The sequence below is a fragment of the Nipponia nippon genome, unplaced genomic scaffold, assembly GCF_047370975.1.
Source record: "Nipponia nippon isolate SJK-2023a ecotype South Korea unplaced genomic scaffold, ASM4737097v1 scaffold_9, whole genome shotgun sequence".
NCBI classification, from domain to species: Eukaryota; Metazoa; Chordata; class Aves; order Pelecaniformes; family Threskiornithidae; genus Nipponia; species Nipponia nippon.
The window spans coordinates 22,806,672-22,827,237 of NW_028262413.1; the positions used below are offsets into that span (position 1 = coordinate 22,806,672).

At 41.5% G+C, this 20,566-nt stretch overlaps 1 protein-coding gene across 5 annotated transcripts; it reads left to right on the forward strand.

The window, feature by feature from the left end:
* Window positions 1-111: 111 nt before the first annotated feature.
* ISY1 (ISY1 spliceosome associated protein) lies at window positions 112-18,995 on the forward strand. Of its 5 annotated transcripts, none has more exons than XM_087744765.1 (12): window positions 112-279; window positions 3,253-3,663; window positions 4,506-4,528; window positions 6,028-6,079; window positions 8,899-8,964; window positions 9,738-9,780; window positions 9,952-10,064; window positions 10,779-10,896; window positions 11,796-11,918; window positions 14,366-14,475; window positions 15,605-15,691; window positions 17,159-17,973. In XM_087744765.1, exons 2-12 carry the CDS (start codon window positions 3,661-3,663, stop codon window positions 17,264-17,266), a joined length of 846 nt encoding a protein of 281 aa, XP_087600891.1. In that variant the 5' UTR covers window positions 112-279; window positions 3,253-3,660; the 3' UTR covers window positions 17,267-17,973. The 5 variants fall into 5 exon arrangements, 4 of the variants coding, with proteins under 4 accessions (XP_087600891.1, XP_087600892.1, XP_087600893.1 ...); XR_015701514.1 differs by lacking the exons at window positions 112-279; window positions 3,253-3,663 and adding exons at window positions 4,108-4,231; window positions 17,992-18,995 and having other exon boundaries at window positions 17,159-17,643; XM_087744766.1 differs by lacking the exon at window positions 3,253-3,663.
* Window positions 18,996-20,566: the final 1,571 nt, after the last annotated feature.

Genomic DNA, 20,566 nt, shown 5'->3' on the forward strand with positions numbered 1-20,566 from the left:
CATGTACACAGTGCAAAATAACATATTAAAAAGGGGTATGTGGAGGTGTAAAAAGTTTAGTTTGGACTTTTCTTTTGTACTGTCTTACGTTCAGTTTGATGCTACCCGATGGAAACTCTAAATACATGAAGTACGCAATAGTCTGGAAGGAGGACTGCATACCTGCCTACGTTCATGCGAATGGATTGCGTGGTCTCAGAGGGGGCTTGTTTCATCTATGCTGATGTGGTTAAAGCATTTCTTTGAAAATCATGGAAGAAGGCACAAAAGTTGTTGAAGGTACAGTGAGTTCCAAATCTGGAGTAGTTTAATGGTCTGTTAGCAGTACTTCAGCCTTCACAGATGTCATTGCACTAAGAACTATCATCTAAAACCTCTAGTATTACAGGCACTTCCTATAAGTTGTTCTACTTTGCTGATTGACTTAAGGGTTAGTAAACACTTAGGAAGTTACACAGGTGAAAAGAGGGCTGATGCAGCGTGTATATTGAGCACATCCACTCTAAGTGAATAAAGTGGTCCTGATGTGCAAGGAAAACGAGGGCAGGAGTTCTTGACTGATCAGTGCTTCACCATAAGGCACAACTGTCTTGACATCTGCTGTTCAAGGCAACTAACAGCAGGTTCAGCTGGAGTGCCTCCCGAGCCTCTGTCTTTGGGAGCGCTAGCTCCAGTTATGATTGGGCATAGCATACTGCAGTCAGTTTGTATTTGCATCTTCACACACGAACTAAAGGCTTTCTTTACTTGGAAGTTCCAAACTGTTTTTCATAGGCTATGTGTGCGATAGCAGGGAAAAAATTGCCTGTGATGTTGGGATGAGTGTGTGTATCTCGAGAGAGAGAAATACCAGACTGATATCTACAGCTATGCTAGAGTAAAACTAAACTGGCACTATTACTTGTCTTCTACATCTGTGTTATAATTAACCAGTTAAGGATCATGTTAAGGTTTCCAGTTCTTTTGGAAGCAAGGCTGTTAAAGGTGATGCAGTCATGCAATAATGCCCCTGAAGGTTGTGGTCTTCCAGGAACAACTTAAGCCTGTGTATTTCAGCAGACTATAGCACGTAGGTGAGACTTGGAGAAGAGCAGCAAGAACCCAGTTGATGAACTAGAAGATCCCAATGAGGAGTCTTACCTGGGAGTGTTTGAAACTCTAAAAGCAGGCATATCGCCTGATAATCTTTGGGTTGTTTCAGGAAATCTGATACTTAAAATGTGTGTGTCCCAGAAAATTGCGATGGTCGTAGCTGCTGTGTCACATCAGGTGAACTCTGATCAGATTGTTGCTGTTCTGCAGCAGGCTGCCATAGCAATCTAGAGTTCCTTAACACTTAATGAAATAAAGATTTATAAAGAACTAAAGTTTTTCAGCCTGGGTTTGATGTTCAAAGCCCATGGAAAACATTGAGCCATAGTTCAGGGAGAAAAAGAAGATTCTTAGTGAGAAGGTGGCTAGGGCCTGGGTCACTTGGCTGCCAGCAGCCAACCTAGGCAGGCTTTAGAAAGGCCGAGTTGGTACTGCTGTAGAGATGGAAGGAAGCAGACGGTTGGAAGAAGTCTCTCTATTTGAAGCGCTTAAAGGGGGAATGTTCTTGTACTGCTTTGCCTAAGCAGAAAAAAATCCCAAGTGTTTGCTTCTGCCTGACGTAGAAGGCAGGTTCTGCGGAGCGTAAAACCAAAATGAGACGGTGACTGCTCTTGCAGCTGGTCGTGATTCTTTGGCAGGATGCCTTTTGCCGAACCTGTTTGCTGAAGAACAAAGCCTTTCAGCTCTTCTGGAACTAAGGGGTGGGGAAGAGGTTCTTGCTTAAGTTGTGTTTTGTTTGGTATTTTTTTTTTTTAATAGCTGCTATTAGAGCATGAATGTGCTTGAGTCTTAAACGTGGTTGCCAAAACCCTAGTAAAATCCACACTTGAAATGAGTGGGTTGCCTTGGGGTAGTACAGATAACCTAATCACAGCATATTCTTGTTCAGCCTTGTCATAGGTTACTATGGATTAACTGAATCTTTACATATAATTATCTTAGTTAAACAGTAATAAAGCTTGAAGCTCTGTGATTACGAAGACCTGAAAGTCTTCGGGACTTAACCTGTAGCTAAAAAAATGCTGTGTCAAAGACCTGCAGTGCTGGTGACGTCTATAGTCTGCTTTTCCATTCCTGTAGAACTTGGCGATTAAGCTTGGTTATGACGATCCTGCAGCTACTGCTTCTTAATACTGTGGTGCTTAACTGCTTTATTATCACTGAATAATTCTTGTGTGCCTGTAAAGTAGTTTTGTCCTCTCAGAATTTTTTTTTTTAACAAAGAAAATGGGATTTGAAAGCTGAGAAACACAAACCAGGATGTAACATCAAAAAGGAGAAAATTATTCCAACTGAGGTATCTCTTCCTAGTCATCTTTCTGTAGGGAACAGTTTAGAATATTGATGGTGCTACTTCAAGTGTAAGTTGTTCCAAAGTTAACGAGATTAATGAGCAAATACTGATTTCAGAAATTGTGGGGACTTGGAAAAATCAAACCTAATATTTTATTTGTTCCATGTTAATCTTTTTCACTAACACTGAAGTATCTCATTTGTTTTGGAGACCAATCCCCTGACAAACTCCAGTGTAGTTGTTTTTGTAGATCTGGTGGATTACATGGATCAGGAAGGCAAAGAGATAAATGTGCAATAGATTATTTTCTACAAACAGGGCTCTCTGAAGGGCTATCATTTTCTGGAGAGAGAAATCTTATTTTACTAAAATTGTCGGGAATCATTGAATAAATCCTTACTGAAAACCAGTCTTGCCAGTGTGATTTTTAGACCAGCTGCAAAGGATTGATTGATGTAATTGCCCCAGTGATGATGAGATGCACAGTCTGTGCACGGTGAAGTACAGGTGGCTTTGGTCGGTAGGCTACAGGAGTCTGGAGAACAGGAGAATCTGGTGGTGTGTGGAGGTAGCCAGGCACATTGCGTAGGTTTCAGATGCTGTGGGAATTTATCTATGTGGCTGTTGCCATTAAAGGCAGCGGGCCGCGCTGGGGGAGTGACGAGGAGTCTGGCCTGCGTGCCAGCGTTTCTGAATCCACCTCCTGTAACGCTGCTGCTGTGCAGGGAGTCTTGCACGTGATGTATGGAATGCCTGCAAAAAAAATGTTTCCATTCGTAAGTGGAGAAACAAAGCAGATGAAAGAATACAAAAGTATTTTTTACTGCCTTTTATTAATTATTTTTTTTTTAAATTTTGTGAACCAGAAGTGCTGCAGTAACACTACAGGAGATGAGCGTTGGGTTTCTTTTCTGGAATGACTGGATGTTCCTTCAAGCACAGGGGAGCAAAAACGTTGGAACAGAGCACTGCGCAGAGATACTCAGATTTCAAGAGAAATACTTGAGGTTTCAAATTATTAGCAGGAACAATAGTTACTGTTTCATATAAGACTAACAAAAATTATTGTGCAATACAGAATTTTGTAGCTGGGAATTTAAAATGTTGCACATCCACCTACTTGGATTCTGAGTATTTTGATGGTTGTGAGCCAGGCAAGCGAAGTACGTCTGTGACTCCGTTAGCATGTAAATCGCTGTAATGGAGATCTGAAACACCGGATTTCATGGCGTTGGTTCCCGTGAACTGTTCAGAGCAAAACTGGGCGTGCTTGCATGGTACGGACACGTTCGCGCCTGCGTCGGGGAGCTGCGCTTTCCGGGCTGTGCCCCGGGCCTGTCCCTGGCAGCGCGCTGCCCTCGGGTCTGGCTGCTTGCAAGGGGAACTGTTGATGCTACATTTGAAAAACGATGGGGTACGGACGTTTGCAGTCTCGACGTACAGGGTTACTTTTACAAACTGTCGGTTGTGCACAGCCATACGCGTAAAGCCCTCCCGGTAACGGGTTTGTGTTCTCTGTACAAAGCGGAGCAGAAGAGCGCGCGTTTCCCAATCCGGCGTAGGACTTCGGCACCTTTGGGAAGAAAAAAGATGAGAAGTTTGACGTCACTTGCAGACCGCACGTGCTGACGCTTTTCTCCGGCTCCTGGCGCATGCGCGGGGGGGGCCCTCCTCGCGGCGCGTCGGGCGGATGGCGCACGCGCAGCAGGCGGGGGGGGAGCCGCCCATTGATGCGCGTGCGCAATTGGGGTGGGTTTCAGTTCCGGGGTGGCGGCGCGTCTCCTTCCGGGGCCTCCCTGGCGCGTTTGGCGGCGGTCTGCGGCGGGGCGGCCGGGGGGCACCATGGTGAGTGCGGGGCCTCGGCCGGTGGGCCCTCGCTCCCCGCCGGTGCCTTTGCCCGGCGATGGGAGCTCCGTGGAGAGCGAGGCCGCCGCGCGGCCGGTCGCTCTTGCGGCGGGCGGGGTGTCCCTCCGCCCGGCCGGCGGCTGGGGCCGGTGAGGATGAGGAGCGAGGCGGGGGCTGTTGTCCGTTCCCGCCTTCCAGGCGCTTAGAAGCGAGGGGCGCCTCGGCGGGGAACCGAGCACCGTCAGTAACAACCCGTCTGTTTTCTCTCTTTCAGGCTCGCAACGCGGAGAAGGCCATGTAAGTACGGCTGGGGATCCCCGGCTGGGGCGGCCCGCTGCCCCCGCCCATAGCCCCTGAGCGGGCGCTGCAGCACAGGCTTTGGCCTTAGGCTAGAGACCTTCCAGCCCTGCAGGTTCCGGAGATCAGTCTGTGTTATCGCCTGTTGCTTCTGAAGCAGCGTGATCGTGATCGTGTGTTACGCTGTCCTGCACGTCTGAGACAGGCTGTATTTGGTTTGAGAGACGTCTGTGCCCTCTGTGGCGCAGCTCACACCCACAGAGCCGTGCTTGCCCAGTGGGACTCACTGTTCAGCCTTTTTTAAAGCACTAGATGTTTAATAATGCTTTGGGCTACTTAGCTGCACGTGTTAAGCTGCTCTGGAGCCAGTGGGAGCAGGAGGGATAGAAGACATCTGTGTGCAGTGTACCTGGTGGTGTGGAGCTTGGGTAGCTGTGCTCACCAGTGCAGGAGAGAAACTGCAGCAAGGGCTGGATGGGAAATGTGGTGAAAGATGTTTTAATGGCTCATTATGGTTGTAGGCAGTTCTCATTTTTGGAATAGAGATGCTAGGCTGGATAGGAATCTATCAGTGTTGATTTAATTTTTGCCTGGGAGTGGCTTGAGCTAAACTGATGTTTTTTAACGTATTTATTTTTGTATTGACTTTCTTAAGTACTTTTTAAAAACGTTTGCAGACCACATATTTAGAACTACTAGATTAGAGGCTCTTCAATATATTTGTCTCATGTTTGTTCTTTTCCCTAAAATACTTTCTGAGCTTATAATAGTAACTCAGAGAGAGACTGAAGAGGCTACAGTGATCTAATGCCTCGTGAGGTGCTCATTTACGGTGATCCCATCCAGTGTGTCTGTGACACTGGACTGGATGGTGTGATTTTCATTCTGGAAATGCCTCTTACCAGATGGAGCCTAGATAATTGGCTTAGATGCAGGGTATAGCTATGCTGTTAAAGGTTTTAAATGTGCTCAATTGTCTTGTGCTTTTTAACATAACTGTTAGATGTCTTTTAAATAAATAAAACTGTGTATTAAAAAAGGTAGTGTATGTAGTCTCTGCCCAGTTGTGAGAGACTCAGAATATTTTGGTAACGTTAATGAACTTGATTACTAACTGCTGCTTTCCTTACTGAACCTTTTTTTCTCTTGAGTTTTTTGTTTGCTTTTTGATGTATCCCCTGCTAAGATATGTCAACTTTATGCTTGTGCTTATAAATTGTGGATGTCCTTTTGCTGCTAATATCTAATATGCTGGTACATGCTAAAATTATTAAAAAATAATTAGCTGCTTACCAGAATTTATATTTATCTAAGAAAATAACCATTGAAGATTTCTAGTGTTGAAGAAGTCGCTGGACGGAAGAGCTAGTCAATGGATATGTTCAAGCCTTTGTTTTCTTCAGACTGTAATTAAGCCCGTAATAAATATCCAGAGCAAAAGTTGTTCATGTTGGAATGTAGATTTGTAAAAGTAAATCTGCTTCCTTTCTTTTCTTTAGGACGGCCTTGGCAAGATTTCGGCAAGCTCAGCTTGAGGAAGGAAAAGTTAAGGTACGATGTAAAAAAACTAAAGCTTTGTTAGCTCTAGTCAAGAGTGGAATGCAAGCCATGTACAGAGCTGTGTGACAGCTGTCAGAAAGGTCCTATGCCAGATACAGGTATCCTATAGGAGTCTGACATTAGTCATCTGGAAAACACCTGAAGTAGGGACTGTATTTCACAGTGACACAAAACAGAAATGGTAAATAGAATTTTCTTAACTAAATAATGTGTTTAAAAAATTATGTATATTTATTACAGAGGTATGTTGGCTTGGCTGCGAAGAAGAAAGTGCAAATTGAACATCACTTAATTTTTTTATGTAATGTAGGTAGAATATGTAATAGTTTGGGAAAAAAACCAAACTACAATAATGCTATAAATAGAGGCAGTATGCTGGGCAGAAAATGAAAATTATTTTTGAGACTGAAGTTATCTCCTGCAACTACTTACGCAAACTGATGCGCATACACTTATTTTTACTGACAGTAATCACAAGGTTTGTTTGGATTTCTTCCCAGAAGAGGTAGAGAAATCCTTCTTGTAATCTTGTTGATTGGTAATATTCTGACACAACAGTAACCACAAAACAGAGGGCCTTCAGGATCCTTGTGAACTCGAGGCTTGCGTGAGACATAACATTGGCATGTTACTACCCCAACATGTGATAGGTGTACATCTGTTCATAATTGTCTCCACTGTCATGCAGCTTTTTTATTTGATTAGTGTAAGATTGACAAAAAAATGGACTTAGCAACTTTGTAATTTACACCCCCCACACACTGTAATGAAATAGCACCCCTATACCCACACAGAACCTTAGAGACTGATTCTCAACTATCTCTGGGTATTCCTGTGCATTTTTCACTGAATCATAACTCAAACTGCAAGAATATTTATGTGGGGATCAGAGTGTTCTCAATAACTTTTTTTGGACAGGTTTATAATTTTTAATTTTGGGTAACTGATGAAGGAATTATGGAAACTAACTGAGGTGTCCTATGTTTGCACCTTAAGAAATTATGTTTTACACATGAGTGAGAGCAATATGAAACACTAAAGTGGAAAATAACACTTTGGGGAAACTGCAGTGGACAAGATTCCATGAGCAATAGCCAGAGAATAAGATGGAATAGAGTTTCTGGTATATTATGTGAAGGCAAGCTTTTTAGTATATAAAAGGTAGAGCTGTGGAAGTACTGTAAGGAAAGGGACAAAAATCATAGAATCATAGAATCGTTAAGGTTGGAAAAGACCCTTAAGATCATCGAGTCCAACCATTAACCTAGCACTGCCAAGTCCACCACTAAACCATGTCCTCAAGCACCACATCCACCTGTTTTTGAAATACCTCCAGGGATGGAGAGATAACCACTTCCCTGGGCAGCCTGTTCCAATGCCTGACTACCCATCCGGTGAAGAAGTTTTTCCTAATATCCAACCTAAACCTGCCCTGGCGCAGCTGCAGGCCGTTTCCTCTTGTCCTACTGCTTGTTACTAGGGAGAAGAGAGCAACCCCCACCTCGCTACAACCTCCTTTCAGGTAGTTGGAGAGAGCTATAAGGCCTCCCCTCAGCCTCCTCTTCTTCAGACTAAACAACCCCAACTCCCTCAGCCGCTCCTCATAAGACTTGTGTTCCAGACCCTTCACCAGCTTCGTTGCCCTTCTTTGAACACGCTCCGGCACCTCAAGGTCCTTCTTGTAGTGAGGGGCCCAAAACTGAACACAGTACTCGAGGTGCGGCCTCACCAGTGCCGAGTACAGGGGCACTATCACCTCCCTGGTCCTGCTGGCCACACTATTCCTGATACAAGCCAGGATGCCATTGGCCCTCTTGGCCACCTGAGCACACAGCTGGCTCATGTTCAGGTGGCTGTCAACCAGCACCCCCAGGTCCTTTTCCGCCAGGCAGCTCTCCAGCCACTCCTCCCCCAGCCTGTAGCGTTGCATGGGGTTGTTGTGACCCCGTGCAGGACCCGGCACTGAGCCTTGTTGAATCTCATACAGTTGGTCCTTGCCTAACGATCCAGCCTGTCCAGGTCCCTCTGTAGAGCCTTCCCACCCTCCAGCAGATCGACACTTCCACCCAGCTTGGTGTTGTCTGCAAACTTACTGAGGGTGCACTCAATCCCCTCATCCAGATCATCAATGAAGATATTGAACAGGACCGGCCCCAATACTGAGCTCTGGGCAACACCACTCGTGACTGGCTGCCAACTGGATTTGACTCCATTCACCACCACTCTCTGGGCTCGGCCGTCCAGCCAGTTTTTAACTGTACACAGAGTCCTAGACATAAGATGAAGTATTAGTTTGTGTAAGCAAGTCAATGGAATGTGAAGAAGGTTGGGAAAAAGGTGTTTTGGATAAGACGTAGTTGGGAGAGTACAAAACAAAACCATCTTGGAAAAAAATTATGGTATTTAGGTAGCAGGAGCTGAGAAAGAAAGGCCAAAACTTTTCCAAGCTACTTGGAAAACAGCAGATTTTATTTACATTCTAGTATATTGAAAATTTTGTTGTAATTCAGCTGTCCTAAATGGAACATTATTTGTATTGGAGAGGATTATGGGGTGATTTGAAAGAACAGGTGACAGATTTTTTTTTTAATAAAGTGCATTTAAGTAGATTGTTATATTCTGTGATGCTTTAATTTGGCAGGGCTGTAAAACGTCATTGTTTTCCACTTAATAAAAGTTGGTGGGAGCAGAAGGCACTGGAGCTTGGTAACATAGTTTGGGATTAATCAAGCAATAAAGTTTGCATGAAATGCTGTGAATATATTGATGCTTGGTTAACACCTCATGATGTGTGGCTTTCTGTCAAACAGGAACGAAGACCTTTCCTTGCATCAGAGTGTAATGAATTGCCTAAAGCTGAGAAATGGAGGCGACAGGTAGTGTCAAGCTATAGATTTTTCCAATTCTATAGTAGGTAGAACTTTAGCACTTCCTATATAGACAATCTGCTAACAAACCTTTTTCAGACTTCTTCAGTATGCTGACAGTTAAATCACAGAATAATTTAGACTGGAAGATCATATAGTTCACCACGGTGTTCAGAGTAGGTCCTACCACATCAAGTTGCTCGGGGCCACACCCATCTGAGTTTTGAATATCTCCAGGGATTTGAATTCCACAACTTTTTGGGGCCCCTGTTCCAGTGTGTGATTAACTTCTTAATGATTTTTTTCCCGCCTTGAATTTAATCAGAATTTCCCCCATTCCAACTTGTGTTTGTTGGTACTTGCCCTATTGTTATGCACCTCTCACCATGTCTGGTTCTGTCTTCTCTATATCCTCCACCAGGTAGCTGAAGACAGCAATAGGTTATTCCTTTTAATAAGGGGTTATTCCCCTTTAATAAGGGGATCTGCCTTCTCTTAAGGCAGATCAAACACAATTCTCTCTCAGCCTTTCTCTGTGCTCCTGCCCTCACCATATGTACAGCTGTAAAAATGTTTCTGTGTTTTTTAAGCTTCTGAGATACTATATTTGTGTCTGAATAAAATCTATGTTGATATTTGAAATTGATAGGCTCAGGTCCATTTTCTAGATCAAAAAGCCAACTTAGAAGTTGGATCTTGGATCTTTCTAGAGTTGTTTTTAACCTTTTCTAGCCTTTTTTTTTATTTTTGAGAAATTCACTTCTGTGTTCTTATTTAACTAGATCATTGGGGAAATTTCCAAGAAAGTGGCACAGATTCAAAATGGTAAGATTTTCTGAATTACGTTTTTGTTTTTTTTTTTTATTCTCTAGTCCTAAGCAGTTATAGTAACAATCACATTTAATGTGAACTATACTGTTTCCATTGTATAAATTCTGAAATTATTCTGTTGCTTCTAGTAAGCTGCCTAATTTACTGCGTTCTCTCCTCTAACAGCTGGATTAGGTGAATTCAGAATTCGGGACCTGAATGATGAAATAAACAAACTTCTGAGGGAGAAAGGACACTGGGAATTCAGAATAAAGGAGCTAGGAGGTCCTGATTATGCTGTAAGTGTAGATTATTTTGTACTACATGGTGGTTCTGCTTACAAGTAAAGTGACTAATGAGAGAAATCTGTGCAACGTTTAGTTAACCACGTGTTACTTGGCCAACATTTATTAGAGAGGAACTTTATTCAGCCCCTAAAAATGTTAGGTTATGTTAGAAGAAATATTTGATTCCATGATGAGCAAATCAGACTTTTCATTTGGAACACTGGTTCAAGGGGTCTTGCCTTCCTGTTAAGAGTTTGCAGCAATGGGCTTATTTTACCCATCAGTAGGTGTTTTTTCTATATTGTACTCTATCAGTCTGTAGAAGCTTGGCTCGCCTAGTTACTGCTGAAAATGAAATAATGACACAAGCCCTCACTTGCCAAAACATCAAAAGTATGCTTGTTGTCAGATTTAGTAGTGCTTTTTTATCTGATACCTGAATATACTAGTACAGAAAATAAGACAGGTTGAGATATTTTGTGAAAGTTAATCTGGTATTGGTGCTCTGTGGTTTGCGTAGTCATTTTAAATGTGTGATTTGTAGTAAAAGTAGAGAACCTGTATAAAAATAATCTATGAGGGCATCTTACTTGTGGAGTACTTTGAACTGGTATAGCACATCTCCTTTCTCAATCCTTTAATCTTAATTAAGATGCCTAGGAAAACAGGAGATGGAAGATGCAAGAGGAATAAAATTTTAAACAATGAACTCTGTTTATTTTCCAGCGGATTGGACCAAAAATGTTAGATCATGAAGGAAAAGAAGTTCCAGGGAACAGAGGTTACAAATATTTTGGAGCTGCAAAGGATTTACCGGGAGTTAGAGAACTTTTTGAAAAGGAACGTAAGTAAATAGCAACTCTGCCCAGACATGAATCTACATAGTAGTATATCTTGAGTAAAATGTCTGCTGTACTGTGTGGGGAATGCTAGTAACAGCGTATTCTGGCCTATGTCTTAGATCAGCTAAATGAAATGCTGAACACAGGTATTTAATTAAATGCTATTTCTTTGGGCAAAGAACATCTTTGGCTGTTTGCAATTAAAGAAATGTAGAAAAGAGTAAAGTCTGTTTTCTACTGGGAGTTCCAAATGGTAAGGACTGATGTTCTATAGAAACTTTCCAGCGTAACAGGTTAACTTTATTGATAAGTTTTAAATAGTACTCTGAGTTCAGAATTAAAAAAAAAAAAAAAAAAGGAAGTTGGCTTGAACATAATTTTAGAAGCAGGAATCAGCTTTCAAAATAGGAAAAACTAGATCTAAGTGGATAGAACTTTATATATTGATTTGTCATGGAATGAGTGGGAATTACTCAGACCTGAAGGTGAGGCAGGCCTACTGAATCACCTCTTTTTAACTTGCCATCTGCAAAGAAAAATTATGGGAAGTACTACATGATCTGGGGGAGCTTGGGACAGTTTTTTACTTCCTTTCATACAGTAGTCTTGCTCAGTACTGGGACTCCAGTATAGGAGGAAAAACAACTGCATGCATGACAGTGTAGAATTGCCACAGGGTGGGAACTGTGCAATATGAACCATCGGGTCATGTATTCTAACTGTTTTGTGCAGGCCAGAGTATAAAACACCAGTGCTCCCGATTTTGACAGCAGTTCAGATCATGCATTGGCTATTAGCTTAAGTGAGGTAGCTGTAGTTACTGTGAGGTTGACAGGGACCGGGAATGCATAGCAAGCTATCAAGATGGACCTGGATGAATGACAGTCGTGTGTTCTTTCAGCCCTCCCACCACCTCGGAAAACTCGAGCTGAGCTTATGAAAGCCATTGATGCAGAATACTATGGTTACAGGGATGAAGATGATGGTATTCTGGAGCCACTGGAACAAGAACACGAAAGGAAAGGTATGTGAGATTCAAAGCCTGCATAAATCAGTCCAAGAAGGGGTGATGATGGACTCTGAAGTTATCTCCCTATCTCCCGCCCCCGCGAGTGTTGTCTTGTGCTTAGCTGTCAGATTTCATCTGTCACATAGGTATCCAAATCACTGTTGTGTAAGGCATTTCAGGGGTGAGCGAGTGTGCTTTAGAGTTCACTTTCATCTTTGCTACTGTTAATGACTTAATATTGTCAGCAAGTGGTTCACTATTGAAGTCAAATCTCCTTCCCCCCCCCCACCTTTTCATGCTTAAGAATGCAAGCGTAGGTTGCAGCAGGGAGATCTATGGAACTCAAGTGGTTATTTCCTCCTTTGTGAAAACTGACCATACCATCTGTTTCCTGTCTCACCTAATTATTTATCCATAAACATAGCTGTTTAGTTTCTTTGGAGATTAGAGAGGACCTTCTAGAAACCCGGAGGTCTAAGTGGCCTAAGTGGCCTATTAATTTATCCATGTGTCATCTATCTTGGAACTTCAACATGTTTGTGAATCTTTTTTCCATTGAAACCCATACTTTCTCAATAGATAATATTTATCCATGTGTCTGCACACTTAGTTCTCTGGTTTTGTTTCTACTGACTTGTCTGGTAAAGACATCAGGATTATGCGTCTAATTCCTGAAACCCTCTTTAAAATTCAGCACTGTGTGCCATCTTCTGATATTTGTGTAGCTTTAAGCAAGAGGCCACTCACCATCTTTAAGAGCTTAGCTGTTTTCTAAGTAGTTCTTTCAGTGCTTCTGGTGAGCATTGTTTGATCCTGGGAATTTGTTGCTGTTTGCATTGTGTGTTTGTTTTATAATTTCTTCTGAAGCTTCAACTGCAGGCAGATCCTCAATGCTCTGTAGGAAATGTCCTGGTATAGGAACCCTTGGCAGGTTTTTCCACAGAACACAGCAGATAAAACAGTCAGTTTTTGCCTGAATGATGCTTCTTTTTGTATACCATTATCTCTATGGAATTAGAAAATCTTGAACCGAAACTTCAGGAAGTGACTTGTTAAATGGTTATAAGTTGTTGAGCTTGTAACTGTTACCAATACTTAGTATCTCTTGGTGTGGACATCCACTTATATTTATCCCTTCTCCATGTGTGAGTCCTTCATAGTATTGTGTGTTAGAGATCATGCCTTCTTGGTTAGATTATAGGACAAGGAGGAAGAGGGGAATAAGGGAAATATTTCACTTACCTGTGTTCTGCAGCATAGCTTAGAGCCTTAAACCAAGTGAACAGTAGCTGGCTGGCAGACAAATGATAGCGTATGAAGGGAAGTTGTGTGGTGCAGCACTCCCAGAAGGGCATCCCACTTTTTGTTCATCTTGCACCATGTTAATTGCAGACAGGAGAGGTAGCTCATCTGGATTCATATGGTTATTTAAGAAAATTATCGTCTTTGGTGCCACTTGAAATAACAACGCTAGAGATGCTAACAGAACCAATAAGTGTACTATTAATGCAAAATAGCTAAGATTCTCTTAGGGTCACTTGTTGTCTAGGCTCTTCTAGTTTTTGCCTTGTTAGCAGAAGAGTTAAATTGTTGTCAAGCAAAGTATTGAAAAAATGTATTAGTTTGGGGCACCTTTTCTCTTATGAAACCACATAAAAATGCAGCTGTGTGCCACTAATTAGTTAGATTTTGCTTTCTCAGGGAGAGTATTTTAATGTTTAATCTTTGAGAGCTAGGGAGAATGGCTGCTGGCTTCCATAGTTGTAGGCATTTCATATTGCCTAGTTGCATTAATTTTGCAGCTCCCTAGGATTTTTATGTACTGGTGATGTCACTGATTAAGCTTCTCAAAACTTGCTTTAGCGCTCTTACTAGCACTCTGCTGTCTAGTATAGATACAGCAGACTAACAGCTCCTAGCTAGCAGTGAGTTACAGAATTGGAATCGTGCTACAAAACAAGAGAAATACACTACAAGATGAAAAGAGAGAGACTTAATGTGTGGTCACTCTAAGGAGCATAATCATGTTTAATTACATGGTGATTAACATTCCTATAGCTGTTGGCATGCTACAGAGCTCTAAGAGTCACTTAGCCTGGTCATGTGGTCCCCTGTTACTCAGTTCAGAAAGTAGGTTGATAGTTATCCATGACATTTAGAATCTAAAATGTACCCAAATTAAGGCATTAGCAAGTACCACTTTCACAATGCTAGCACTGAGTTTTGCTCAGACTACATTGATCTGTTTTATTAGATACTACATCAAGGTTCTACAGGAAGTGTGTGGTACCGATGTAGAGGATTTAAGCAAGAAGTTTAAGTCTGTTGGAAAAGCTTTGGAAAAGGAGACAAATCAAGGGAGCTCTAACTTCAGTTGCTGCAGAACTGCTGTCAAGGAAACTGGGGCTTCAGCTGCTTTAACTTGCTCTCAGATACACTTCCCATTTTCCTTTGCTAACCAGTTATAGCAGAAGCAGTGGAAAAATGGAAAATGGAGAGAGAAGCACGACTTGCAAGAGGTGAAGAGGAGGAGGAGGAGGAAGTAAATATCTATGCTGTCAACGATGATGAGGTATGTGATGGCTAAGGTGATGTAACATTTCATGTGTCTTCTACGCTGCCTTCTTGGAAGTAAGAGTTGTTTTGCCGAGAATCTGTCTGCTGCTGAGTTCTGCCCTTGTCTCTGCCTAACTTACTACACAATTGTCTTTGTTTAGTAAAAATGAGTAGTAGATGAATATGCTTGGTCCAAGTTCAGAGAGTGATGAAAGCTGGCAGCTAGGGAAGACTTCTTACTCAAGCGAGAACCAACTAACAGCTGAGACCTTGTGATTTAACTGTCACTGCCTGGAATGCTGGTATTTGTAAGGTAGCGTGTTGTTAACTGGACACTGATCAGTCTTGCTTCTAAGTACAATCTACATCAGTAATAGCACAAGTAGTTTTGTGTACTGTATAATTTCACACTGCCAATTTGTAGCAAAACCAAAGGTTGCCAGTGTCTTGTTTGTAGTTGAATCCTGATGCAGCAAGGCTTTGCTGATGCTGCAGTCACTGCTGTAATGTGGCTTTTGCTTCTTTATTCTCCCTTCTCCCAACTCCAGTAAGGGAAGTGAGGGACATTGCCTGTGCTCTTAGAGACCTGCAAAAGGGGTACTGGAAACGAGTCTTTACTTTGCAGTCCATACCTAAGTGGGTTTATTGCAAGAATAAACAGAAGATAGTCCATAAGGTAAAACTGATGGTTCCTTCAGTACTCTGTTTTATTTGTATTATCTCATGATTCGTAAGCTGAGCCCTCAGGCGTGATAAAGAAGCAGTACAGAGCTGTACAGGCAAGCAGTACATACATTTTTAAGGTACTTGCTTGCTTCTTAGTTAGCTAGCTCCTCTTTTGTTTATAGCTTTGCTATGGCAGCCAGAGAGTTATGGAAGAGGAAGGAATGTAGCTTTACATTCACGCCCATGCCACAGCAGAGGAAAAGCCATATAAAGAATGAAAGCAACAATCCTGAAAATGTCAAGGAGCAGGATCTGAACGTGATGCTTGTCATATTCCTTTGTTGTTTGGTCCAGTTCACCTAGTTCTTGTGTTTGTAGCATTGATAGTTCTCTATCTGGTTCCTTCTGGCAGAGCAAGTATTTTTTGATGACCCCTTCAGAAAGTAAACTTGATGTGGCTTTTTTTTTTTTTTTTTCAGTCTGATGAGGAAGGTGGCAAGGAAAAAGAAGGTGAAGAAGGCCAACAGAAATTTATTGCACATGTTCCAGTGCCGTCTCAACAGGAGGTAAGACATAAGAAAGCTAAGTTGAAGAATTGCACTCTGGATATTGCAAGAGAGATCTTACCTTGTGGCAGGTCATCAGTAAAAATGTCCTCTGTGACTTGCCTCTGCAGCTCTTTAATCCTCTTGCAAATGCTGTGGAACTGGCCAGAATTATGGTACTATTGCTATAACCCTTTTCATCTGAGAATTTCCAAAGCCTTCATAAGTATTACATAAATTGGAAAGTGTCGTGGTGTTATGATCAAAATAACCCTGATTGCCTACTATATCTTTACCGTGCTTTGCTGCTGCCGGTCTAAGTTTTGTTTTTTTTTTTTAATTTAATGGGATGATTTCTGAATTGCAGGCTTTGCTCTCATAAGTTTTCTAAAATTATTTGGTGGCATGACCTTGAATTGGCTATTATATTTTGAAACTGCTCTAGGGTATATACTACCTTAGCATTGACATGTTGTTTGAAATATAACTCAGGCAAGAAGGTTCTGTATCTTTTGGTAGGTATGCCTTTACATCACACAGACGGAATGTGGCGGTTTGTCCCCTGCTCTCATCTTGTCAGATAACAATGCTGTATTCTGCTGTGAAGTCATGATCCTGCACATTCAACAAAATGTACATGTCATGGCTTGTCAAAACTGCAGGAGAGAAATAACAATTAAAAACATTGCTCTCTGGCCGATGGTATTCTTTTAATGAAGAGAGCATAACTGAGAGTCAAAACTGGCTTCCTAATACATAACCACTGATTTACATAGAAATCTCTTCTAATTAGACAGTAGTAACTGTAATCTTTTCTCTTTTTTAGTGGCAAATCACTCCATACCTTATGCCTGTGGGATTATGCCTTCTAGATTCTAAATTACAAAAGCTAAGGATCAGAACACTTATTTTTGAGAGATACTGTGTGCGATTTGGACAAATATAAAATCATTACTGAAATTAAAACAAGTCTTGCAGGTTGCTATTACTAGATCTTTAAAGTACATGTTAATCAGGTATTGCTGGCACTTCTAGATAAAATTCATGTAAGAGGTTCATAGCTGTTGCTAATGTGAAAGGCACACTCACTAAACTGTTATTTCAGGGTTGTGGACTAGTGTAGCATAACTCCACTTGTCTGCATTTGTTAAAGCTGTATCTGAGACAATTGTTTGAAACAAAATTCAAGTGACTGTACTGAGAGTAAAAGAAAGTTGCAGCTAATGTCCTGATTAAAAAGGGTAGGAGCAGAGATCTGAAATGGAGACAGCTGTTTTACTGCTTCTTTTGACTTCCATGAGCTTCAGCTGAATATTAAAAACGAGACCCCTGACTCATCTTAATTCAACTAGTTTTATACTAGTACAGGCCTCTAGCTTTCACAGTCTGTTTCCTGTGTCTTTTTTCTTCCTCCTGTCTTTATAGCTAAGTGTGCTAGGTTTTAGCATCTCAATTAAGCTGAATGTCATCCTATTTTTATATTTGCAGATTGAGGAAGCTCTTGTACGGAGAAAGAAGATGGAGCTTCTTCAGAAGTATGCCAGTGAAACCCTCATGGCACAGAGTGAAGAAGCAAAAACACTTCTAGGATTGTAACATTGCACCAGTGTGTCCTGGTTTTTATATAATCCATCTTAAAGCACCAGGTTTATATGTTCTGGTAGCAATCAGTTTTAGCTCCGAATGTCCCTTTGGATGTTAAGAGTCAACTGATGAAGTTACAGTGTATTCTGTAGAAGGAAAACCATCGTTTTGGTTTATCCACTGAGATGACTTGCACTTCAGTGCTGAAAAAGATCAAACCTAGGTTAGCTTGTCTCTACATCTTCAGCAACTGTCTTCAATCCTTTCACTTTGTAAAACAGTCTGTGCAGTGGTGCCTCTTACAGATAGAACTGCAAATCCAGTGACTCCTTAAATCCTGGAGGAAAACTGACTGATGTTACTGCCGTTCTGTCTGCTGTATCCTGACTGTAAGTGTGCACATATTTTTCATGTTGATTTTTGCTGATCTCAGTCCGGAACTAACTTATTCTATTATGCCTGGTCAGTTTACCAGAATAGCCTAAAACCTGTTTAGAGATACCTTGATGGCAGATCTTATGAGTGACTTTGAAGTTGATTTGGTTCTTTATATAACACATGTAATACGTCTGTGTCTAAAAACGTTAACCTTTTTGTGGTTTGTAACTGTACCTGGGTGAATTGTTTAAATGCTGGATATTTCAGCAACTATTGTAAATACTTCCAACTTTGTAATACCTTGTTCAAATATTTTTACTAAAAACTTATTTACAACCTGATGTCTTGTTTCATTCTAGCTGAAAGGATTGTGTTGTTTCCCTAATCATAGCCAAAGAATGGGATCATAAACAGCCATCCATGTAGGGATTTGAAGCTGTGCATCCCCTACTGCTCGTAGTTTGTGTATCCTGTGACAAGAGGCAGATTGCACCAGAGCCTGTTCAGAGTTTTATGGGTGACTACCATTGTTATACAGGTCTGAATGAATGAAATTTTAAATTGGACATCTGCAGCCATGGAGTGTAAGTGCTGTCTAAGGAATATGGTATTTAACAACCAAGTAACCGTGTCTGGGACTGTTTAGAGTTTCTAGATGCTCTTAGTATTCAGCCCTGTCTATTGTAAATAATCCACTCCAGAACAATCAAAGCTCTGTTACAGAGGCAAGCTTTGTCTTACTTGATGTAAATTATTAAACAAAAAAAGCCTTGAAAAAGTGGGAAGCATAGCTGCAAAATTCAAATCTTAAAAAGGGAATAAATGAAAAACTCCAGTATTGATACCAAGCAGACAACTAACATTACAAACACATTCTTCTCTCTTCCTGTTAGCAGCGTAGCTTTCTCTGCTTTGTAATAAAGCAGCAAACGAGTACGTTTATGACTTATAATAATTTGTGTGATCTGAGTTGCGATACCTATCCAAAGTTGGTTTTGGTGCTGCCCCTTGAGTGTTTTCTGTTCTTGGGTTTAGAGAAGGTGATGTGCTTTTATCCACATGCTGTTTATATTGCTGTAAAAGACAACATTGTTTCCCCAAGTTCCTTCCCTGAAACCCCTGGCCACCAAGAATGAAAAAAATAGGCTCCTTTCGTGTTGGATGTGCTAACGGGTTTACGGTCTAGCAGTACTGCATCAAGAGTAGTGTACTTCACCTATGGAAAAGATTAGCACGTGAAGGCTAAAGGCTTTGTTGCCTGGTACTAAGCCACTAACTGAGTTCCTGGAGCTTAATAAACTGGCAGGCAGTCTATTAAGTCCTCATCACGCTTCAGGAGTGTTGGTCACCAAACCATAGTATGACTGGGGGGGGGGGGGGGGCAAGACACCACCAAAAAGCTATAGAGCAACCAAATGGGCTTGCCAAAAAGGCATTGAGAGTGAAATCACTGTTGGGAACAGCCCTGTGCCAACTGCGCTTCTGCTAGACTGTACACTTACTCTTTTTTTTTTTGTTTTTTTGGTTTGGTTTGGTTTTTTGTTGTTCAGTAGAACAACTTTTTCTTTTAGGGGAACAGTGCTTGGAAGAAGAATGCCAATCTTGCTGTAAATTTGCTAAACTATATGCTGGAGATAACCAAACTAGATTTGGGGGGAGGGGGAACCCAACTAGTTTTTATGGCCTGATACAGTCTGGGAGTTTGATAATACCCATGGCTGATCCCTTCTGTCACTATATGAATCTATAATGTAGAAGACAGAAAACAGAAGGGTAAAGACAGATCAGGGACAGAGTGATAATGACAGAAGGCATAAAAAAAAAAAAAGTAAATGGCAAGAATGAGAGAAAATTGAGGCAGAGTAATTGCGTTCATGTTCAAAAGAGTAGCTACCAGCCCTGAGCAAGACCAATATAATGAGGTAAATAGAGAAGTCATTAAAGCAGTGCTGATCTCTGCTGACCAACACAGAAATGGAATAAATGTACAAAAATGCAATATGAAAAATGCAATATGGAACTGTGCAATGCAAACTGTGGCTGCTGCTTGAACCCACTGTATTAAATATTCACTCTGTAGTTCTGAGCGCTAAGCATTTTTAAGCTGAATGCTCCTTTTGGCTGTATCTGAGCCAACAAATTGCAGAGTAATTGTTTGCCAGCAGTGGCCTATAGCAAAATGCCTACGTTCTGCTTGCTGTACAGGTTCTAAAATTGCTGGTGGAGTTAGGGCTGGGAAGCTTCTGTGGCCAAAGGCAGGAAACGGATTTTGCAGTTTGTCCTAGAGAACGGAACGGTGCATTGGCTCTGCATTAACTCTTACTTTGAGTGAGCAGCTGTACTGAGACATATGTGTGTTGTTGGGCTTATACCTTGTACCATCTGTATAATGCCTCAGCCTTGAACATGTCTAGGTTATAAAATAAATATGTCATTTTATACATGCTAACATGTAGCTTGTTCTCTTGTCTGCCTTAGAGTTCTGTGCTGTGCATGATCCTGGGTTGAGCTTTGAGGGGATAACCTCCCGAACTGTTCTGTTCTCCGCATCAGTTTTGGCTTGCTTTTGTGTTTTAGAAATGCATTCGATTCTGTTTCATTTAATGCCAGCCACGTAAGTGGTGCAGATTGAAAGAATGTCTCGGTGAGTGCAACGCGGTTACTGGAGGATCAATTTCTCCCTGGAGTCTGAGGGAGGGTGGTGAGGAATATTTTTTGGGAGTACTAAGAAATAAGTGGATGTACCTAACCTGTGTGAGCAGATGAGCAAGATAAACAGAGAGAGCTTTGCAGAGTATCCATTAATTAATGATATTTTGTGCTTGTTTTCTCACTTTCCAGTCTAGTTGCTGGGAAATGCCTTTGCAATACAGATGCCACATCTAAGATGCCACAGTGTTTGTGTATAGACATGATGTGCTTTTTTCTAAAAAG

Excerpts from the sequence above, each read along its gene's own strand:
- ISY1 (XM_087744765.1), top strand. Across the intron at positions 9,781-9,951 it reads AGTGGCACAGATTCAAAATG|CTGGATTAGGTGAATTCAGA; the intron begins GTAAGATTTTCT and ends CTCCTCTAACAG. Across the intron at positions 10,065-10,778 it reads TAGGAGGTCCTGATTATGCT|CGGATTGGACCAAAAATGTT; the intron begins GTAAGTGTAGAT and ends TTTATTTTCCAG.